The following is a 22422-nucleotide window of genomic DNA, read 5'->3' on the forward strand; positions in this document are numbered from 1 at the left end:
AAATCACAGGACTCTTGTTCCTGTCTCTGTTGTATGTAATAATTGTACTTACACTTGAAACAGCGGAAGTCTCAGTGGTATTCACCGTAGCAATAACTTCACTTATTTTTGTCTCTGCTTTTCAAAGAGCGTTGCTTTCAGCATTCCATGCTTACTGACTTTTCAAGATCTGTTTTGACTGTAGACACACTGCTACTCCTTCCTCTTTTTTCTAACCTCTGTGGTATGCAATATTTGTGCTCCAGTCTCACAAGGATGTGAGGAACGAGGCAGACATATTGCACTCACTTAGCACAGAAACAGTGATCATGAAGAAAGACCAGACAGATGCAGCCACCCGTCCTGCCATCTCCAAATCAGTGGCAAAGCCTAGTCGTGTAAGTTCTTGAATTTTCTTTTTTTAATTTTCAGAACCTTTGCCATAGAGGTTCCTCTATGAACTCCCCCCACCTAGTTTCTAGCTTCATCTTCTGTTCTTGTTAGCCTTCATCATCAAAGTGTGACCTCTTCTTCTCTCCTTTAGAAATAGCTACGTTCTTGGCTAGTTCAAAGTAACTATAGTGTATGTCAGTAACTGCAAGACTTCTAATGCAATGACGGCAATTTGGTTTGATAAAACAATGCATGGATAGAATTTTATGGATGGTCTAAGTAATTACATTTTTATTTTTCATCCTTTCCATTGGTAAAATTATCAGCAGAGGTATGTACAAATAATGACTGCATTTTTAATTTAGGAAATGGCTTGTTATTTTTAGTTAGGAGATGAGATTGATACAGTATCTTGTTAAGTTGATAAACTTGTTACGATGACAGCTGACACATTGCTTTACTGATTACTTCTCTACCGTCCATTTTCTGGCTGATATGTTATAGAACGCACAGGTAAATTATATTTTGGGCGTGGAGTAGAAGACAACATTGCAGAAGTAATAATTATTTTGTATGTGGGTGACAGTCTTTTAGGAGATGTGGTAAGCATATTGTTAGGGTTTATTTTATTAAGCATTAACGCCATATCCCCATAAAACCGTATTGTATTTTACAATATGTGGTCAAACAGTTGTTTTTGGTGTTGTTGTGAAATCGGATACCTAAATGTACAGGGAATGTGGCTCTCCTGGCAATGTATCTGTGTGAATGATCCCCAGATTCTGTAGTTTGAAGAGTGAATTTTGAGGCTGTACAATAAATATACAGCTGATTGAGAAATCAAGTCTATTTGTGCCAAAATTGCAGGTCAGCATATCGCATGGTGCTGCACACTTGGTGTTTTTTTTTTTACGGACTGTATGAATAATTTTATGACCTACTTCATGATCAATTTTATGTGTAAAGTGCTTCCACTACAGTGAGAATATATTGGGGTATATGTAATTGAGGTCGAATTGCCGCAAATGTCGAAAAACGGGGCATTTTCGACACAAAAAATATATTCGACAATGCAATACAGTACTTTTTGACAAAAAAACGGACTTTTCAGATTCGACTTTTTGAAATTCGACAGTTGACAAATTCGACATGTCTGCAATGGTAAAAATGCGGCTTTTCGACAAAAGTATATTCAATTGAAAAATGTCGATTCGACAACAGTGCTTTTCGACAGTAAATTAGTCAATTTCATTCCGCCTGACTTTGCTGGCGGAATCTAATAAAAAAAAAATTAAAACATGTTTTTTGTGTGTTTTTTTTATTGCTAATAGCATATCTATTTATATTAGAAGGGATTAGGTACTTGGTTTGTCTATTAGGATTTACAACTATTATTTATATATTTTTTAAAAGAATATTTTTTTTTAACTGACTAAAATTGAGAGAACATGGTTTTCAGTGGGAAGGGGTGGGAATGGGTTAAAATTCTGAAAAAAATGCGTGGGGTCCCCCTTTCTAAGCATAACCAGCCTCGGGCTCTTTGAGCCGGTCCTGGTTGTAAAAATACGGGGGGGGGGGGGGGGAAATGGACAGGGGATCCCCCGTATTTTTAGAACCAGCACCAGGCTCCGCGTCCGGTCCTGGTGCAAAAAATACGGGGGACAAAAAGCGTAGGGGTCCCCCGTATTTTTTGAACCAGCATCGGGCTCCACTAGCTGGGGAGATAATGCCACAGCCGGGGGACACTTTTATACCGGTCCCTGCGGCCGTGGCATTAAATCTCCAACTAGTCACCCCTGGCCGGGGTACCCTGGAGGAGTGGGGACCCTTAAATCAAGGGGTCCCCCCCTCCAGCCACCCAAGGGCCAGGGGTGAAGCCCGAGGCTGTCCCCCCCCATCCATGGGCTGCGGATGGGGGGCTGATAGCCTTGTGTAAAATCAAAGAATACTGTTTTTTGCAGAAAAACTACAAGTCCCAGCAAGCCTCCCCCGCAAGCTGGTACTTGGAGCAGAGCCCGGTGCTGGTTCTAAAAATACGGGGGATCCCCTGTCCATTTCCCCCCGTATTTTTACAACCAGGACCGGCTCAAAGAGCCCGAGGCTGGTTATGCTTAGGAGGGGGGACCCCACGCAATTTTTTTCTGTGTTTTTTAACCATTTTTGTGCCGTCGGAAAAGTCGAATCCAGGACGCACTTATCCGTCAATTGGTCCGTTTTTCGACAGCGGGACTGTCGAATCCGTTTTTTATTGAATATGTCGAATTCCGGCACCCGCCGGCCGGAATTCGACGGTCGAATTATGTCGAATTTAAAAACGGGCGAAAAAAAGCCGCAATTCGCCCGGAATTGCATATACCCCTTTGTCTTTTTGTAAATGTAACAGGTCTTTCTCTTAACTGCATTTTGGAATAAATGTATTTTTATTTTAACTTAGGGCCTAATTTAGACCTGATCGCAGCAGCAAAATCTTTCTCTAATGGGCAAAACCATGTGCAGTGCAGGTGGGGCAGAAATAACATTTGCAGAGAGAGTTAGATTTGGGTGGGTTAATTTGTTTCTGTGCAGAGTAAATACTGGCTGCATTAATTTACACTGAAATTTAGAATTCAGTTTGAACACACCTGACCCAAATCTAACTCTCTCTGCACATGTTACATCTTCCCCACCTGCAGTACATATAGTTTTGTCCATTAGAGAAAAAAAATTGCTATTGCGATCTTGTCTGAATTAGGCCCTTAATTGTATGGCAGAAATTATATTTAGGGTGAGATGTACTAAGCAGTGAAAATGCTGGAGAAGCGAGCCAGGGGAGAAGTTGCTCATGGCAACCAATCAGCTGCTCCTTATAATGTTATAGTATGCAAATTATAAATGTTACTTCTATGCTGATTGGTTGCCATGGGAAACTTCTCCACTGGCTCACTTCTCCAGTTTTTTCACTGCTTAGTACATCTTCCCCTTAGTTTCTTTGATATAAGTAGTGTATACACCTTTATTAATATGTTTATCTGAGATACTACTTTTGTGTACTTTATGAGGTCTACTTATATGTCTGTTGGTTGCATTTGTAACTACCCCCTTTGAAGAGAGTGTGATGTTGTTTGACATTTCCCTCTAGTGATTCTTGTCTGTCCCTGCCACCAGTGTGATGAGATTAGTGACAGATTATTCCTAGGTACACGATTGGCCCTGACCGCTCAGGGACGGATCTAGACTTTTCTTTAGGGGGGGGGGGGGGTTTACTGTTTAATCTTGACTCCTCCCTCTACAGGCCCAACTCCTCCCATCTGCAATCCTAACTCCTCCTCCTCTCAATTCTGACTGAACTTTTTGAGTGCAACTGAGATAGAGCTTTGTGATTGTTCTAAGTACATGTGACTGTGCTATGGTGTAATTGTATTTATTAGCCCTAGTACCCACACACCAGCAAGAGAGGGGCAAATGCTCTGTAACCCTTGCTCTCCTGGCTCCTCTGTGCTGCTGTGGTATAAGCTGCAGCACATCGTTCTGCCTCAGGCTCTCCTCGGAGAGCTCTCTTCTGCTCAAAAGTGGGCATGGCTATGACTGTGTTAGGGGGGGGCGGTCGCCCCCTTCGCCCCCCCCTAGATCCGGCCCTGTGACCGCTGCATACACATTGTGAGATCGGACCGACCAGACAGAATCAGCTGATCAGCATGCTTCTTGGTCAGTGTATAACCCTCTTTAGTTGTGAGGAGAAGGGTCTGGAACCTCCTCCTGATAGTAGTGGAAAATAATGCTTAAAATTAGGCCCGGAGAGCCCTGCTCGTAAGAGCTTGCAGACTGAAGGGAAGGGGCAGCATTAGACATGAGTACTTTGTGGGACAGGGTCAGATGGCACAAGTGGTAGGAGATGCATAAAGTGGAGAGTGGGTAAAAATGATTGAATAGGTGTGTTTTGAGGAATTGCTTGAATGGGTGTTGAGGAGGGCTTTGTAAGTTGGGGTAGTTTCCTCCTACTTTAATACTACCAGAGAGTCTCCAAGCATTGCAAACAAAAACATTCAACCCACAAAATGGGAACAGACTGACACACTCTCATTGTCATTGAATTAATTTCATGCTTTTACTTTTATGCGAAGCTGAGGGAATGTGTATCATTTTATGCTTACTGTTCAGTTTGTGCTGCTGAATGCACTGGTGTTTTAATGTGAATAGAGACATACATTCAAAAATAACCATACTAGCATCTACTGTTCAAGAAAAATATGACAAGCATTTCGCTCAGCCCCGAAGGAAAGTTTACTTACTAACTGCACTTGTGTTATTAACTAAAAGAATGTATTCTGCTGCATAATAATATTTGGGGCCAGGGCTTAACCATTCATTTTTATCCTTGGCTCTGGTTCTCTCCTCTGCAGATAGATATTTAAGATACGCATGGATACATGTTCGTCTGTAGAAACAAATATATTGTTAAATACAATTGTGATGGAAGTAGTTTAGGTTGCTGTAAGGTGGTCAGTGGCAAAGTGAGCCCTTGCTGTTTTATATTTTAACTTGTTTTTTTTTTAAAGATACACAGTTATAAGTATGACCTATGAACTCTTTAGTCATCAGACTACTATTAGAAAAGGGTGTTTCAACCCACTGAAATGAAAAAAATAAAAAATGAAAAAATTAAATTAAAACAAACGGAACATGAAGATTTTGAAGATGATTTAGAAACATGTATTGCGAAACATGCCTTTTTAAAATACGCTTAAAGGACAGGCAGGCAGATGTATTAAGGGGATCGGTATGAAATCCCGCCAATCATAATCCCGACGGTCTATATACCGACACCCATTGACCGATGGTCGAAATCCCGACAAGGTCTAAATACCGACACGGACTAAATACCGACATGTAAAATACCGACAAGGTCTAAATACCGACATGTAAAATGCCGACAGGTCGAAATACCGACATGCATTTTTTTATGTTTTTTTGTGTGTATGTCGACATAAATCAACATGGAGACCATATAAAGTGTACCGCGTCCCCTCGCATGGCTCGCTGCGCTCGCCATGCTTCGGGCACGGTGCCTCGCTGCGCTCGGCACACTATTATATTCCCCCTCCAGGTCCACTGGGACGGTAAAGTATGAACAAGTCGGTTTTAATGAAAAAAATCATGAAAAACTTGTGTCGGTATTTCGACCTGTCGGCATTTTACATGTCGGTATTTAGACCTTGTCGGTATTTTACATGTCGGTATTTAGTCCGTGTCGGTATTTAGACCTTGTCGGGATTTCGACCATCGGTCAATGGGTGTCGGTATATAGTCCGTCGGGATTATGATTGGAGGTAAAGTGACTGCATCCCGTATTAAGCCTGGAGAAGGGATAAAGAAATGCTAAAGCTTTGATAAGTGCGCTTATCACTTCTTTATCCCTTCTCCAGGTTAATACATCTGCACCGACTGCGGCTTATTGTTTAATATATGCCATATAATAATAATAATAATGTACTTTTCTCCCAGTAAGTGCTTTACAGTTGACATTTACAGCGCAAAATACAAAATAAGCTTAACAGGAGTGAGAGCTAAACATTTGTGTTGCAATTTTTAGGAACTAAATGGATATCAGTGAAATACTGAGTCAATAGGTAAGTCTTAAGTGTTTTTGAAGGATTCTAGAGAGCAGACCTTTTCAAACTGTGCGGGGCAGCGAGTTCTATACTGTTGGAGTTGCAAAGCTGAAGGCTTGACACCCAGATGAATTCAGGTAGATTCTAGGTACTGTTAATAGTCTTTCACCTACAGATCATAGTAATTGAGAAGGGCAATATGGAATCAGAAGCTGCTTCAAGTACCTTGGACCCTGGTTGTGTAGGGCTTTAAAAGTCTGCAAACCAATACCGAAACAGATTCACCATCTTACAGGCAGCCAGAGTAGAGAGTAGAGAATGGGTGTTATGTGGCTGGAATGGGACTGGTTAGTTAGTAGCCTGGCAGCTGCATTTTGTACCAGCTGCAAGTGGTGCAATTCTTTTGCTGGGAGATCCAAGTAAAGGGCATTGCAGTAGTCTAGACATAATGACACAAATGTATGTATGACTTTAGACAGATCTTTTGATGCAGTTAAGTGCTCGATTCTGGCTATGTTTATCAGATGAAATTGGAATTTGATTGTGACTAATTCATTATGTTTTAGTGTCAAGCTACTATCCAGGACAACACCAAGGGTCTGCACATGTTCAGTGTTTTGTAGTTCTGAGCCCCCAAGCATGAGTCCTGTTGGTTGGCTATGCTGCAGTCTTGTCCTGTGACCTTCTCATAAGGACCTCATAAGGACAGTCACAGCTAACTGGCACTCATCCACTCCTGGAGTTCAGATAGACAGCCATTTATGGTTGTTATTGGTTTCTTCGTACCTGGAGCAATGGACAGATATATTTGGGTATCATCTGCAAAGCAGGGGTAGACTAGGCTATTAGAGATAGTAAAGACGCCTGTGGGACACTGCATGGCAGTGGCAGTAGCAATGATGAGCATAATCCAGAAGAAAGTCTCCGTAACCCGTCGGTGAAAAATTAATTGAACCAGCTAAGGACTGTGACATCCGATCCACAGAAATTTTTCAGGTGCTCAATCAAAATCCCATGTTGCACGGTATCAAATGTTGCAGAAAGATCCAGAAGGATTAAGATTTAACAGTAGCCTCTGTCTTTTTCCATCAGAATATCATCATGCACACATACCAGAGCTGTTTCAGTGCTATGTCTTCTCCCAAATTCTGGCTAGAATACATTAATAGGATAGGTTGACAGTCTGGTTCATAGTTGAGTTTCTCAATAACCTTTCCTAGAAAAGGAAATTTTGATACCAACCTGTAGTTGTTACTGCAGTCTGGTTCTACATTAGTTTTTTGAAGAAGAGGTCTAACAATTGCTTCCTTTAGTGGTTGAGGGGAAAATGCCTGTCTGCAAAGAGCATTGAACTATTTTTGCAAATACAGGGCCAATTATGTCCGTACACTGTATTAGAAGCTTTGCTGTGTCAGTGTCCAGATCACAGGTGGTGGGATGCAATATTCTTGAAATTTGAGCAATATATTTTACATCCATTTGAGTCAAAGCTGGTCCATGCTACTTACATTGGGAGGCTTGGTAGTTTGGCACTCCTTTAATTGTACTGTTGGGATTCCAGCCCTGATGGAGGATATTTATCTGCAAAGAAGTTTGCAAACTCATTGCATCTTGACTGGGAGATGGTGACAGCAGGCTGCAGGCTCGCTGGCTTGCAAAGCATCTCCACTGTACGGAAAAGCTGAGCTGGCCTGTTTATTTGCTGCCATGATCTCATTTTACATGAATTCTGTTTTCTTAGGGGTGATTGTGTTTTCTTAAGGGTGATTGTGTTTTCTTATGGGTCAGTGTGCTTGATTGTTTTAACTTATCCTTTACCAGGTTAGTGTTTCTTCATCGTCTTTCAAGTTTACAACCCCTTTTCTTGAGCTCACTATCCAATGTTTACAGTTCAATTTGTGTTGCTGAATGTACTGGTGTTTTAATGTGAATAGAGACATACTTTAAAAAATAACCTTACTACTGTTCAAACAAAATATGACAAGCATTTCGCTTAGCCCTGAAGTAAAGTTTACTTACTAATTACACTTATGTTGTTAACTAAAAGAATGTATTCTGCTGCATAATAATATATATTTTAAGGCCAGGGCTTAACCATCCATTCCGGTCCTCTCATCTGCAGATAGATATTTGTGATACGTGTGGATACATGTTCGTCTGTAGAAACAAATATATTGTTAAATACAATTTTGATGAAAGTAGTTTAACTTAACCAATTTGTCAGGATCCTGTGGGCTGATCCTCCAGATACACCAATCCGAGAATCACCGCCTGTGACATTTACTGGTTACCTCAGCATGTGTGGTTAATCAACCTGATTACTGCCACCAGCTGAAGTGACTTTTTGAGACAACGTCCAGAACAAGCTTCAGCTCTCACCTGCACACTCAATTATTTACTAGAAAAATAGGCAACATGGGCCACATGAGGTTTTGGGTTCGAAGACACAGAACCAGAACTAGAATTTAGTATTTAATTCAGTATGAAGTAGCATTGCAACAGAGTCCGCATTGTGTTGTTGATATAGTCAGTGTCGACATACTTGACATGATAGAAACTTTCAAATATATCAGGGGTTTTAACAAGGTCCAGGATGAAAACATTCTTCAAAGGAAGAGAAAGTATTAGAACATGAGAATATGCACTTAGACTGGAGGGCGGAAGGTTCAGGGGAAACTTGAGGGAAAATTACCTCACAGAAAGGGTAGTGGATAAGCGGAATAGCCTCCCATCAGAGTTGGTAGAGGCTAAGACAGTAGAGCAATTTAAACATGCTTGGAATAGTCATAACAATATCCTTACAAAGAACTGATGATCAAATAGAGTTGAAGTTACCTAATATTAAAAAAAGAGGCAGACCAAATGGGCCAAGTGGTTCTTATCTGCTGTCACATTCTATGTTTCTATGTAACTGTTTTTTTTTTTTAAAGATACACAGTAATAAATATGACCCATGTCCGAGAACCCTTTGGTCATTAGACCACTAGCCGAAAGGGGTGTTTCAACCCACCTACACTGTTTTACATGTCCTGTATTTGCAACTGCCCTAATATCATTTTCTAACACCTTGTGCTGTTTCTGATGATCAAAATATAACTGGCTTGGAGCTAGTCTCCTCAGAGAAGCTGATATAGTCTCCTCAGCACTTAATAACAATCAGTCCATGCCCTGTGGCCAGATCTTTTGCAACATCCACTGTATTTTCAGGTGATTGTGGACAGTCAGCAATGCTCCTTGCAACCATTCCAGCATTCACAATACTCCTCTCACATGTCCAGTGATCATCAAAGCTAAGTGTAACCTCTAGTCACAGCATTTTCCTGGAGCCCAGACTTCCACAGCACAATGATGTGGTGGAGATCTGAAACATCCTGCAGGACAAGCATTTACGTATATTTAGTATACATTTTATGCATTACCTGTTTTTTTTAAGCTAAGTGATACTTTATTTACCCTCTTGTGGCCCAAGAATAATGTGTAGTTCATCCCGCAACATTCTCTGTGAGTCAGGCTGTTTTGTAAATACAATTTACCAAGAATCAATATCTTCAATCATTGACATAAAGAAACCCATTCAGCTTAATTGGTGGCCTGTGGGCTACATGCTGTCTCATGCAGGAATTAATCTTTGTCAATTACAGGAGGCAAGATGAAAAGAGAATCAATGTCAGTACAGTATGGTCAGGGAGTAGAAACTGAAGATGCTGTAACTGCCTGAACTAGAGACCATTCTTTCCAATGCTGCTGATTAAATCTTTCAATGTATTTTGCTGTAAATATAATACAGGCCATTGTATTAATAATTAATTTACAACATGATTTCCACTGACTTACAAATGGTACTAATAGAACCTGCAAGTCATTTAAGTTATCAAGCAATGGGGATTTGCAAATGGGAGGACCAATCACAAGCTGCAATCTATCTCTGTTTTTTTGTTCGCTCCCCAAAGGATCATAACCTAAAGACTAACAGTGCAAAGGATCACTAGTAATTATGCAAGTAAAAGGCATGATCTAGATCAGTGATCTCCAACCCGTAGCTTGCGAGCTACCGGTAGGTCACCGTAGTATTTTCGGTAGCTCACAGAGCGCACGGGTTTGGGCAGTCACTGGCACTCCTCCTCCCTTCATTATTAATATGGTGCCGGCCTCAGCCAATCAGAGCTCGTGGACCGGTAGTGGCGGCACCTGATTGGCTGCAGGACCACGAGGTTTGATTGGCTCACTTACCGGCACCATATTTTAAATGCCCGCCGCCACCGGGGACTCACCCTCACCGCATCTGCTCTCCAGACTTCATAGGAGAGGCGCGCGCTGCGCTCTCCTCCCCTTCCGTCCCTCATACAGGAGGAGCAGCACCGGCGGCAGTAGAAGAAGCCAGCAAGGGTTAGCACTGTGTGGGGCACTGCGGGGTGGGAGTGGGGAGGCATTTTATCTGGCACTTCAGGGGGATCTGGCAATGGTGGGGACATTGTATCTGACACTGCTGGGAACATTATTTGTGTATCTGGCACTGCTGAGGGGCATTATTTGTGTATCTGGCACTACGCGGGGGGGCATTACTTGTAATTGTGAGACCACACCCACTTTTGTGAGGCCACACCCTCTTTCGCAGGAACGCACACGCATTGGAAGGAGGGGGTAGCTCCTTCAGAGGTTTTATTTTCCAAAAGTAGCTCACACCCCAATTAAGGTTGGAGACCACTGATCTAGATCCTGCATTCTCTCAAGTTTGTGTCTCACAGTTGAGTGAGAAACCTGTTGTTTACAATCCGTTGTTAGACTGCATCCACAGTATGTTATCTCAAGCCTCAAGTAAGTCACTCTGTTATTTGCATTTGGAGAGGGTCTATAACACAATTTTTTTACCCAAGTACTTACCGGATAGGCCAGGGAACATCCAGTCTTTATTTTGTACATATAGGCCCTCATTCCGAGTTGTTCGCTCGTTCTTTTTCATCGCATCGCAGCGATTTTCCGCAAACTGCGCATGCGCAATGTTCTCACTGCAGCTGCGCCAAGTAAATTTGCTAAGAAGTTTGGTATTTTACTCACGGCATTACAAGGTTTTTTCTTCGTTCTGGTGATCGTTGTGTGATTGACAGGAAGTGGGTGTTTCTGGGCGGAAACTGTCCGTTTTCTGGGAGTGTGTGAAAAAACGCTGCAGTTTCTGGGAAAAACGTGGGAGTGGCTGGAGAAACGGGGGAGTGTCTGGGTGAACGCTGAGTGTGTTTGTGACGTCAAACCAGGAACGAAACTGACTGAACTGATCGCAGTGGCAGAGTAAGTGTCGAGCTACTCAGAAACTGCTTAGAAATTTCTATTCGCAATTTTGAGAATCTTTCGTTCGCAATTTTGCTAAGCTAAGATTCACTCCCAGTAGGTAGCGGCTTAGCGTGTGCAATGCTGCTAAAAGCAGCTTGCGAGCGAACAACTCGGAATGAGGGCCATACTGTATAACTGCCAAACACTTTGTTGGTGCACTGTTGGTGCACTATGCAGAAGTGTAAATGTCCAGTCGAAGTGCAGACTTCTGCTCATTTAGTGACACCTCATTTATTCATCAACCTTTCAGCTTTTCTCCAAAAATACTGCTCATCTTACATACTAATCTCTCATACTCATACATAATAATCTCTCTGTTCCTTCATTTCCATATAGAATGCAACTGGTATTAGCAGCTGCTTTAAATGATAATATCGTAAGAAAATAAGCATTGAAATATTGGGTGCATGGTATAGGGATCTAGGGGCTGATGTTGAACATATGCATGTTTGCAGAACTTATACTGCATGTTGTCACCCTGCATGTAACAACAAGAAATAAATGTTTTTGCACCCCTTGCATTGCAACATGGTTTGTCCAGGTGCACAATTGCTTGCTCTTTTTTGTTTAATCCTAACTCAAGTAGACAAAGTTTAGTGAGGGCACACTGATATGACTGTGGCTATGCAGAGTTAGATGTAGGTAAATATACACGTGTTTGGTGGCATATCCTTTGTGCCTAGTATAGGGTAGGTGCAAGTAAGCACTAACATACCTCCTAACATTTTAAATGAGTGCGAGCCTCGCCCCCATTTTCCTTTACTGAGGGGGCATGCTAAGCACTCTGTGAGCTGCTGACATACCCCCAGTTCATCTGTCTCCATTTAATAAGCTAAGCAGAGCAGCGAGTGATAGGGAGACTCCCAACTGCCCTTCCCCCCCACCCCCCACTGCGAGACACTGTGGCTCGTAGGTGGGACAGTCCCAAGAAATTGGAACTGTCCCACGAAAATCGGGACAGTTGAGAGATATGCACTGATGATGATGGCTAGTAGCAAACCAGACGTACACATACGGGATTGTCATATCACAAGATGTGTAAAACACTGCATCTCTAGGTTTTAGTGTACACATATACATAATTAATCTTCCCGCTAGGATGCGGGCAGGGCAGGGTGCAGGGTTATGGGGACAGCATGCGAACACACTCTCAAAAAGGGGGCGCGGTATGCTCGGGAGGGGGGTACGACCGCGCCAGCATCACTATCCATGTAAAGCAGCTAAACCCGGCTAAACTAATGCAGCTAAACCCTACTAAAGTCCCATTTGGGAGCCCACACGGGTCACTTTTCACTTATTTCAGCTCAACACCCCTCGGGGTAGTAAGCTGAAAAGATGTTAGCACGCCCCTTTGGTAGAAAAAAATGAATAGCTGCCGACGGGGAGGGGCAGGAAACAATTGAATTCCCCCCAATATAAGAGAGCAAACAGGTGGCAAATACAACTCTCTTTGCTTAAATACTATATAAGGTAGTTACATAGACATAGGCACAATTGTATAGACACATAGGGGTATTTTTTACTAAAGAAACAGGTTTTTAGAAGTAGCGATAGTGCCCATAGCAACCAATCAGATTCTAGATATTATCTTCTAGAAGGTGCTAGATAAATGATAAGTAGAAACTGATTGGTTGCTTGGGGCAACATAACCACTTTTAAGCATCCACTCTTTAGTAAATATACCCCATAGAGGTAAATTTACTAAGTGTCGGTTTTGCCTTTAGTAAATCTGTGGATTGAGAAATCAATGAAAAATGCTAAACCGACCTTTAGCAAATATACCCCAAAGAACTGGAATTAGGGTCAGATGCACCAGGAATACGGTAGCCTGTAACTTCACTGTGAGCACAAACAAATGCTACAAATCGCAGGACAAATTGCATAAACATTACAAAGATTGCCAATATATTGCAAATGTAATATTTTCTTTTTTTTGTAATGACAAACGCTAATCAACATATTGGCAGTGTTCCCCTGCCCCTAACACACTCTGAAACATTTTTTAGTGTAAAATGAGTAGTCAGTGTAGCGTAATTTTACTGTTAAAACTAGAGATGAGCGGGTTCGGTTCTCAGAGAACCGAACCCTACCGGATTTTGTCTTCTGTGTTCGTTCCGAGCCAGGCTTGGGTTTTTTTCAGGGGGGTGGTGTGGTCTGCGCTCCCTCTAATTTGGGTGTTGTTTGTGTAAAATGGATTGTATCAGTGCAGCCCAGGTACCTAGGAGGAATTCCTTTCAAGTTTTCCTCGTTAGAAAAGTCACAAATATAGAAAAGAGCAAGGACCTGTGGCGCTACTTGATATTGAGGAAAGTGCTAACGTGTATAGTAATTAATAATACGTTTTATTATAAAAGAGAATATACAGACAAAATGTTTAAAATCAACAATGGGTAGTGATAAAAAAAAAAAAAAAAAATGGGAGAGCAGCAAAAATGTCAGTACCAAGTCTGTGGTTGGATAAAGGTTTCAACAGATAAGGTATCTGTAAACCACTAATTCGTATTAATCAGTGCTTATAATCGGTGTTTATAATTAAAAACTGAATTTAACGAGTACTGTTAGTAAGTATGGAGGGGTGGTAATTTCTATGTTTGCTGTCTCAGGTACATAATTGCATAAATACTTGTATACAATAAAGACAGGGCTTATTTTCTTGTATAAATAAATGTATGTAATAAAGGTAAGACTTATTTCTTTAAACCGAATGAATAAATGAATAAATAAATTAATAAATCCCGCATTTAAAATAGAAGCAGAATTTGCGTTGAGTATTGAATAATGAACTTGGTGCGATTGGTATGCGCTGTTCTGACCCTGGGTTTTTAGTTATAAAGGAAAAAAGGGTCCAATGTCCAATGTGGTGAGTCCAGATGAGAGAGCGCGCTCCCTCTCCTTTTTTCCGGTAAAGGGAAAAGGTGGGGGAAGGAGACGGTTCTCTGTGAGTGGATCCGGGTGTTAGCAAGAAAAAATTCTTTTAAGTCCAAAGTTAAGTTTTCACTTACACATCTTCGTCCCGCTCGGGACTCCTGGTGGTGCTGTCCTGGGTTGTATGTTCAGTTCTCCCCGCGATCGCGATGTTAGCTGCAGGCGCCTGCAGTGCTCCTTCTCCGGTCCTCCTCGTGCTTGCGGCCAGCGCTTGCCAGGGGATCGGGAACTCCGGGTTGATGGTTAGTGTAAGGGGGTGTGTCCAACGCGTTTCACTCGGCTTTGGGGTGCCGGGCTTCCTCAGGGACTTGGTGATGTGTACAGGTGTGGCCGTTTATTTAAGGTAGTCGATTCCTTACTATTGGTTAATCCTGCTGTCAGTCAAATAAAGCTGTTTCCTCTTTTGTGTGTCCGTGGTTTCTTAATACAAATGGTTTATAATAAATTATATCACAAAAAAAACTTCTATTTATCGGATAGGCTGTTGCATGGGTCCAGCAAAAAATGATATTATATAAGTGCAAATATATGTAAATGAAAATTATATATAGATGAATAGATAAATAAAAGTAAATATAAAAATAAATATAAGTATCAAAATAAATAATAAAAATAAAAATAAAGATAAAAGTGAGGTTATTTGGTAAAAGAAGCTTTTATCCGGCTAACAACCAAGTACATAATTGTCTTTTTCTTTGTGGTTATCCATATATATAATCTTAATAAAAATATGTCAGTGATTTTGTGTCAAGGTGTTTTGATTTGACACATGTATTATAGCCTGAGTCCAAAGAGAAATGTACACCTATTAATGAAAAAGATAGTAAATAACTGGTGTCGTTAGAATATGGTAGGTGATAAATGGTTTGAAAGGGATAGAAAATATCATAAGAAAACACACATTCTCCCTGTGTTTTCATTTAGTGGTTTATTTGAAATGAAGTTGCAACATTTTGTGTACAAAATTGTTGCTAAATGTTACAAAGAGTTTGTTATGGAGCTGCTGAATAGCAGGAATACTTATACTGACTAGGATCTTATGTCATTATAGTGTGAGATATTCACAGATGTTTTGAAATCAGAGAGGGTTGGAGGTGGAGGGTGGGGGGATAAGGGGGTACGGGAGGGAGATTTTCCCTTAGAGTAGTTGAAGTCCCTCAGATTTATACCGTGAGGGGGGGGTGTCATTATCCTTGTTGCATGGTATATTGATGTGGTGGAGTGGTTTCCCCCACTTCAGAGAGTTTTTTATGAGTAACTGATGATTATTTGTTGACTTTTGTCTAGGTGATCCTGTCCGAAACTGCCATTCACGGTGCGGTTCCCTTAATCCCATTTTTTATCATAACCCACATTAAGGTGTTCTGTTATATTTATTTTTACTGTACCTAGGGTTCAGAGAAGGTCACCCTTTTCTTACTGGCTAGGCCCACTCCGTTTAACTTCCAAGTTCGAAATGGGATTGGGTGGTACGTGAGTGGTGTGACAGTATCAGTTGTTTATAGAACCTTTATATTGCTGTGGGGTGGTTTAGGGCCGGATGCCCCGCACCGGAGGTTAGTCTTTCAGGAAACTTCCTATTTCAAAGTCAATATTAAGTCCTTTTGGAGATAGTGTTTGCATATTATATATCCATTTTGTTTCTTCTTTGGACATAATCCTGATGTAGTCCCCTCCTCTCCAAGGGAATTCTACTTTCTTTATTGCTGTGAAGTTGAGGAGTGTCCCATCATTGTTATGCTCCTTTCGGAAATGGTCTGGGACACTGTGATTTTCTATTCCTTTTTCAATATTTCTAAGATGTTCCCCTATTCTTGTTTTTAGGCTCCTTGCGGTTCTTCCTATATATTGTAACTTGCAAGGGCATGTCAGTAGGTATATAACTCCTTTCGTATCGCAGGTCATTTTTTCTTTTATCTTGAATGTTCTCTGGTTTGTGTTGGACGTAAAAGATGTGATGGGTTTTGTGCTTTTTGCCCTGCATGTTTTGCAGGCTTTGCATTTGGTGCAGTAATAGAATCCTGGTGTTTTGTCATTGAGCCATGTGGTTGTTGCCGTTTTGTTATTGATTGCAGGTATGAAACTGGAAGTTAGTTCTTGTTTAATGTTTGGTGCTTTTCTGTATATTATTTTAGGTCGTTCTTGTATGTATTCCTGTATTTCTTCGTCTTTTTTGAGTATATGCCAGTTCTTCTTGAGTATCTTTTCCAAGGTTCTGTATTGGCTATTGTAGTTTGTGATAAAGGTTACTTCTTTCTGTTTTTCCAAGTTTTTGTCCTTGTATTTGAGTAGATCTTCTCTTTTCATTTCCCTTGTAGCTTCTATGGATTTCTGGACAGTGTCTTTCTTGTAGTTTCTTTCTAGAAATTTTTCCTTCAAAGTTCTAGATTGTTCTTCGAAAGAACCGTTGTCTGAACAGTTCCTTTTAATCCTTCTGAACTGTCCTCCTGGGATATTTCTCAACCAGTTGTTGTGATGATTGCTGTTGGCTGGTATATAGTTGTTACAGTCTACAGGTTTTGTGTAAGTTTTGGTGTGGATCATATTATCTTCAATGTAGATTGTTAGATCTAAAAAGTTGATAGTTTTTTTGCTGTTTGTTTCTGTGAATTCCAGATTGAGATTGTTGGTGTTAAGATGTCTTGTGAATTCGTTCAGTTCACTCGATGTTCCTTTCCAAATGACGATGATGTCGTCGATGTAGCGTTTCCATAGTGCTATGTGTTTCAGTAAATGGTTATTTTCCCAGATGTGGTCCTCTTCCCATTGTGCCATAAACAGGTTCGCGTAACTTGGCGCGAATTTCGTACCCATCGCGGTCCCGCGAACCTGTCTGTAGTGGGTGTTGTTGTACCAGAATGTGTTATGACTTAGAATAAATCTGATACTTTCTATTATGAATTTGATCTGGTCCTCTGGTAAGTCCTCCTTTTTTTCCAGAGCTTGTGTGATTGCTTTGCATCCGTCTTGATGGTCTATACATGTGTACAGTGCCTTTACGTCATAGGTTACCAGGATAAAGTTTTCCTTCCATTCAATTTCATCCAGTAATATCAGAATGTGGGTGGTATCTCGGAGGTGACTTTTTTGTGTAGTCACCAAGGGTTGTAATGTTTGATCTATATATTCTGAAAGATGTGTGGTAAGTGAGCCAATTCCTGACACTATGGGTCTTCCCGGTGGGTTTGTGATGTCCTTATGAATTTTGGGTAGGAAGTAGAATACAGGTGTTCTTGGGTTGGTTTGTTGAAGGAAATTTGTTTCTTTTTTGTTTAATATTCCTCTGTTAGTTCCAGTTTTGATGAGTTGTATATACTCTTTTTTATAGGCCTCAATTGGGTTACTCGGGAGTTTTTCGTAAGTCTCTTTGTCTTCCAGGAGCCTCATCGCTTCTTGGTGGTACATCTCTTTGTCTAGAATTACGATGCCTCCTCCTTTGTCCGCAGGTTTGATTACTATGTGTTTGTTAGCTTTTAGTTCTTTCAGTCCCTTTCTTTCTTCATTTGTCAGATTAAGTGTTCCTTTGTTCTTTGAGATATCGATTCTTTCAATATCTTGTTCTACAGATTTTTCAAATGTCTCGAGAAAAGGGCCTTTGATATGTCTTGGGTAGAACTTTGATCCTTCTTTTAGATTTGTGTGTTGGAATTCGTCCAGAGTTGTTTGGATATTGATTGGATTCACTTGTTCTTTTTTATTCCTTTTGAAGAATTTTTTCAGAGTTAGTTTGCGCATGAAGCAGTGTAAGTCTATGAATGATTGAAATTTGTTCATTTTGTTTGATGGGGCGAATTTTAACCCTTTCTTCAGTACACTCCTTTGCGTGTCCGTGAGTTTATATTTACTTAGATTGAAAATGCCTATGGATTTTTCTTCTTCTTCTTTGTGAGTTTCTCTATATTTTGTCTTTTTTGTTTTTGTTTTTCTTTTTCCACCTCTGGTTCCTCTTCTGATGATTCTGTTTCTGGGCATTTTCTTTTCGTATGGTTTGCTGTTTGTTTTAGAGTTGTTTCTCCATCTGGTAGGAATTCTTCTTCCTGTATTACCTCTAAAAAAATATTCAAATTTTCTTCTGGGTCATCGATTTCGTTACTTTGTGTCGGAGGGATCTTCTTTTCTGAAAGTTTCTTCATAATCACTTTAGCTCTTTCTTCTTCTTGTCTTATGGCCTCTGTCATTCCTTTTCTGTAATTTTCTCTTATTTTGTCGTATTGGGGTTCCGTTGTATAGGTGAATTGTGCTCTGTTATAGGGTTGGTATATTCTCCCTTCTGCTGTGTACCTTGGTCTTTGTTTTATTAGTGGTGATCTATGGTCGATGTTCCTCTTTCTGTACTGGTCCTGGGTTTTCCATTGTTGTTCTTGATGATTGTGTTGTCTGAAGTTCGTCCTTCGGGGTGTGTAGTAGTTCCCTTGTTGGAAATTTTGATCTCGATATTTTTGTGTCGAAAAGGCCCGGTCTCTGTTTTCCCCATTTGGTTGTCGGTATGTGTTTCTATGTTTGGCCCAATCTCTATGGTGGTTTTGGTAATCTGTTTTATCCCGGCCAAACTTTCTTTTTTTGGTTGTAATAACCTCATTCTCTAGTTTCAATAGTTTGCCTTTAGTAGTGTTTTCCAAAATTAGATAGTCCTCCATTTTTTCCAGGGGTTCTAATTTTGTTTTGATGAATGTTATTTCTTGTTTAATTTTCTCCATTGATTTCTCCCTATCTTCTACAATGAGTTCCATCAGTTTAAATGAGCATTGATCCAAAATGGTGTCCCATCTTTCTTGTAGTTTTTGGTCATGTGGAATGAAGGTGGGGTATTTAAAGAGTCTCAGACCTCTTGGTACAATGTGGTGCTCTATATACTTCTTTAGGGTGTTGCTATCCCACCATTGCTTTATTTCAAGACCCAAGAGTTTCTCTAGTCTTAGATAGTATGAACAGAAGTTATCTTCTTCTACATATAATTCAGTTATTTCTGTAGCTGTTTCATTAGAAAATATGTTTTCTAGCTTTTCCAGTCTTTCTTTTTTGGTTGTAAACATTTTGGTGGAAGTTAGGTAAGGGGGAGGGGAGAGGTAGAGAAAGGGTAGGTGGAAGGTGGGGTATGCAGCAGTCCACTGAAAAGAATTAGCAAGGTTTTTTTCAGGGGGGTGGTGTGGTCTGCGCTCCCTCTAATTTGGGTGTTGTTTGTGTAAAATGGATTGTATCAGTGCAGCCCAGGTACCTAGGAGGAATTCCTTTCAAGTTTTCCTCGTTAGAAAAGTCACAAATATAGAAAAGAGCAAGGACCTGTGGCGCTACTTGATATTGAGGAAAGTGCTAACGTGTATAGTAATTAATAATACGTTTTATTATAAAAGAGAATATACAGACAAAATGTTTAAAATCAACAATGGGTAGTGATAAAAAAAAAAAAAAAAAATGGGAGAGCAGCAAAAATGTCAGTACCAAGTCTGTGGTTGGATAAAGGTTTCAACAGATAAGGTATCTGTAAACCACTAATTCGTATTAATCAGTGCTTATAATCGGTGTTTATAATTAAAAACTGAATTTAACGAGTACTGTTAGTAAGTATGGAGGGGTGGTAATTTCTATGTTTGCTGTCTCAGGTACATAATTGCATAAATACTTGTATACAATAAAGACAGGGCTTATTTTCTTGGGTTTTCTCGCCTGTCTCGGAAACCTGAATGCGGCAAAACGTCATCATCCCGCTGTCGGATTCTCACGGGATTTGGATTCCATATAAGGAGCTGCGCGTCTCGGCCATTTTCACCCCAGTCTCGGAGAGTGTATTGAGAGGACAGTGTTCAGTGTCTGTGTGGGGGCGGGAAAGTGGGGTGGCAAGTCTTATGCTGTGTTGTGCTGTCCAGTGTAGTCAGTGTATTGTGCTGCATCAGTCCAGCCAGTCACAGTGTTGGTGTCCTCTGCTGCCATATATCCAGTGTAGCTGTATAAAGTGGTGCTGTGTTGTCCTGTCCAGTCCAGTGTAGTCAGTGTATTGTGCTGTATCAGTCCAGCCAGTCACAGTGTTGGTGTCCTCTGCTGCCATATATCCAGTGTAACTGCTAGCTGTATAAAGTGGTGCTGTGTTGTGCTGTTCAGTCCAGTGTAGTCAGTGTATTGTGCTGCATCAGTCCAGCCAGTCACAGTGTTGTTGTCCTCTGCTGCCATATATCCAGTGTAGCTGTATAAAGTGGTGTTGTGTTGTGCTGCATCAGACCAGTGGTAGTGTCCTGTCCATCGTCATTCCAGTGACGATATACGCTGCTGCTATATGTCCACTGCTACAGTATTATTATAATAATAACAACAATCACAAGTCCCTTACAGTGTTGTTGTGTTGTGCTGCATCAGACCAGTGGTAGTGTCCCTTCCATCAGTCATTCCAGTGACGACATATGCTGCTGCTATATGTCCACTGCTACAGTATTATAATAATAATAATATCAACAACCACAAGTCCCTTACAGTGTTGTTGTGTTGGGCTGCATCAGACCAGTGGTAGTGTCCTGTCCATCAGGCATTCCAGTGACGAGGCAGTCACAGTGGTATATGCTGCTGCTATATGTCAACTGCTGCCGTATAATAACAACAACAACAACAAATCCCTTACAGTGTTGTTGTATTGTGCTGCATCAGACCAGTGGCAGTGTCCTGTCCATCAGTCATTCCAGTGACGAGGCAGTCACAGTGGTATATGCTGCTGCTATATGTACACTGCTGCCGTATAATAATAACAACAACAACAAGTCCCTTACAGTGTTACTGTGTTGTGCTGCATCAGACCAGTGGTAGTGTCCTGTCCATCAGTCATTCCAGTCATTCCAGTTATTCCTGTGCCGCATATTGTCTTCTATAACTCCCAAAAAATAATGGAGAACAAAAATTTGGAGAATAAAATAGGGAAATCTCAAGAACCACTTCCTCCTAGTGCTGAAGCTGCTGCCACTAGCCATGACATAGATGATGAAATGCCATCAACGTCGTCTGCCAAGGCCGATGAATGTGATACTAGAGGGCATGTAAAATCCAAAAAGCCAAAGTTCAGTAAAAAGGCCCCAAAAAATAAATTTAAATGATCTGAGGAGAAACATAAACTTGGCAATATGCCATTTACGACACGGAATGGCAAGGAATGTCTGAGGCCCTGGCCTATGTTCATGACTAGTGGTTCAACTTCACATGACGATGGAAGCCCTCATAACTGAGGCCTTGACACTTATGTTGATGTTAGACGTGCGCCCGGTATCCGCCATTAGTGCAGTGGGATTTAGACAATTGATGGAGGTATTGTGTCCCCGGTACCAAATCCCATCTAGATTACACTTCACTAGGCAGACGATAGCGAGATTTTGGCATTTAATTTCAGTGATTTGGACGTATAATTACAGTGATTTTGCCAATTAATTCCAATGATTTGGACGTATAATTATTAATTACAGTGATCTTGCCAATTAATTACAGTGATTTGGACGTATAATTCCAGTTGGAATTGTTTGTGTCACTTGGCTTAGTCATACAGCTACCTCATTGCACCTCTTCGACATCTTTGCATGAGGTGCTGTTTGGGGCCTAGTTTTTGAAAAGTGCCATCCTGTGTGACACTGCCGTATGAGTCCAGGGGTACTGCTGTATTAGTCCTGGGGTACTGCCGTATAAGTCCACCAATTGCAGAATTTTTTAAAAGTGACTGGAGCGTGCTGGAGATGCTGTCAGTGGACCGAACAATTGCGTCCCACTCTCGACATTCAGCCACTGCGTGACACTACTAGATGGGGCAGGTGGTTGCGTCGCTTAGCTTAGTCATACAGCAACCTCGGTGCACCTTTTTTTCTTCTTTGCATCATGTGCTATTAGAGGCCTTTTTTTTTATATCTGCCCTCCTGTCTGCCACTGCAGTGCCACGGTTAGATGGGCCAATTGTTTGTGTCACTTGGCTTAGTCATACAACTACCTCATTGCAATTCTTTTTCTTCTATGCATGATTTGCTGTTTGGGGCCTTTTTTAAAATATCTGTCTGACACTGCAGTGCCACTCCTAGATGGGCCAGGTGTTTGTGCCGCACACTTCTGTCGCTTAGCTTAGTCATACAGCCACTTCGGTGCCACTTTTAGGCCTAAAAACAATATTGTGAGGTGTTCAGAATAGACTGGAAATGAGTGGAAATGATTGTTATTGAGGTTAACAATACCGTAGGAGCAGAATTACCCCCAAATT

General features: G+C 41.0%; 1 protein-coding gene across 6 annotated transcripts in view; it reads left to right on the forward strand.

Annotated features, from left to right (window-relative positions):
• Positions 1 to 22422, forward strand: part of TJP1 (tight junction protein 1) — an 805169-nt gene that overhangs the window by 369748 nt on the left and 412999 nt on the right. The window contains exon 1 of one of the 6 annotated variants that reach the window (XM_063926226.1): positions 262 to 377. The exons of the other annotated variants lie outside the window; for them this stretch is intronic. Coding sequence (XP_063782296.1) covers positions 309 to 377 — 69 coding nt within the window. The 5' untranslated portion in view covers positions 262 to 308. Of the gene's footprint in view, positions 1 to 261; positions 378 to 22422 lie in introns of those variants that run through there. 6 annotated transcript variants of the gene reach the window in all.

The sequence above is a fragment of the Pseudophryne corroboree genome, chromosome 6, assembly GCF_028390025.1.
Source record: "Pseudophryne corroboree isolate aPseCor3 chromosome 6, aPseCor3.hap2, whole genome shotgun sequence".
NCBI lineage: Eukaryota > Metazoa > Chordata > Amphibia > Anura > Myobatrachidae > Pseudophryne > Pseudophryne corroboree.